The following is a 1502-nucleotide window of genomic DNA, read 5'->3' on the forward strand; positions in this document are numbered from 1 at the left end:
ACACACACACACACACACGCACGCACGCACGCACGCACGCACGCACACACACACATACACACACACACATACATACATACATACATACATACATACATACATACATACATACATACATACATACATACATGCTACCGGTACCTGTTGTTTACACAGCCTTGACCTGAACAAGGGGTTGGGCAAAAGGTCAAACCGTGTATTAGTGAATCTATATGATCCATGACATACAATGTGTAAGTGGAGTCGTGTTGCTGTGATTGGTTCACAACTTAATGACAGATACAGTGATTCAACACCGCTCAAGGTGGCAGCAGTTAGTATAGTGGCAGTCAGCACATACCGCGACACGCACGCCAACGCAAACACAGTACAGCAATCCAGTTCAAATTACACATATGCGAAGGACTACACAAATCAAAAACATGGTGCCAGGCCGGCTTGGTGGCAGAACACGCTCGGAGCCAGTAAATGCTGAAATTCAGGAACTTGTCGACAAGGTTGGTACATCAACGTCATTCTCACGAATACCACACAAATTTGATTTAATTTAGCGTTTTTTTAACGGTATATTAGCTGTAGACACAAAGAGAGAGAGTGCATATAACAGAAAGACAATTATTTAGGTAGCATTTATCTCGTGTAACCGAAGCTTGTACATGACCTCAGCAAGCGACCTACAGAAGATATTCAGCCTGTCTATTTTCGTTTTTTACAAATTTTTAATATGAATATGAATATGATAACAGTTTAAATTACAGGTGTATGCTGTACCTAATACCGCGAGTAAAATCACGTCGCATGACCCATTTCCGCTGCTGGCTTTCTGTTCATGTGTTGAACATATAAAGCCTACATACAAAAGGTTCGTTCCACATGACGGCAAGTACTATAATGGCAGTTATCTACTTGAATCAATGTATTAGATTTTACAGTCAAAGGAATTTTAACTTTTGTATGTACAATGTGTACTAGTGTTGGAACCAGTGACGCAAGGTTGCCTAGCAACATTTATAAAATATAATTATGGAGCTTAATCTCAAGTCTACAAGTTGGCATACATAATTGAATGGTATTTCCGTTTGATTTCTGTACGTCTAGTTCTAAAGCTGAACACTAAAGACCACACGTTCCTTTCAATTGAATTTTATTAAGGTTAAAATTTGATTTGATTTGCTGTTGATTTGAGAAGTACAACTAATATATTCAACATCAGTAAAGTCAGCATGTATCGAGTTCTGATGGAAGTATCAACTGATATCCACACAAAAAAATTGTCCATGATAAATGCGTGTACACACACACACACATATATATATATATATATATATATATATATATATATATATATATATATATATATATATATATATGTGTGTGTGTGTGTGTGTGTGTGTGTGTGTGCGTGCGTGTGTGTGTGTGTGTATTCACGCATTTATCATGGACAATTTCTTTTTGTGGCATATGTATATATATATATATATATATATATATATATATATATA

General features: G+C 36.5%; 1 protein-coding gene across 1 annotated transcript in view; it reads left to right on the top strand.

Annotated features, from left to right (window-relative positions):
* Positions 1-379: 379 nt before the first annotated feature.
* Positions 380-1502, top strand: part of LOC144454000 (cystatin-A-like) — a 6121-nt gene continuing 4998 nt past the window's right edge. Inside the window, exon 1 of the mRNA XM_078145390.1 lies at positions 380-497. Coding sequence (XP_078001516.1) covers positions 396-497 — 102 coding nt within the window. The 5' untranslated portion in view covers positions 380-395. The remainder of the gene's footprint in view (positions 498-1502) is intronic.

The sequence above is a fragment of the Glandiceps talaboti genome, chromosome 3 (assembly GCF_964340395.1).
Source record: "Glandiceps talaboti chromosome 3, keGlaTala1.1, whole genome shotgun sequence".
Taxonomy (NCBI): domain Eukaryota; kingdom Metazoa; phylum Hemichordata; class Enteropneusta; family Spengelidae; genus Glandiceps; species Glandiceps talaboti.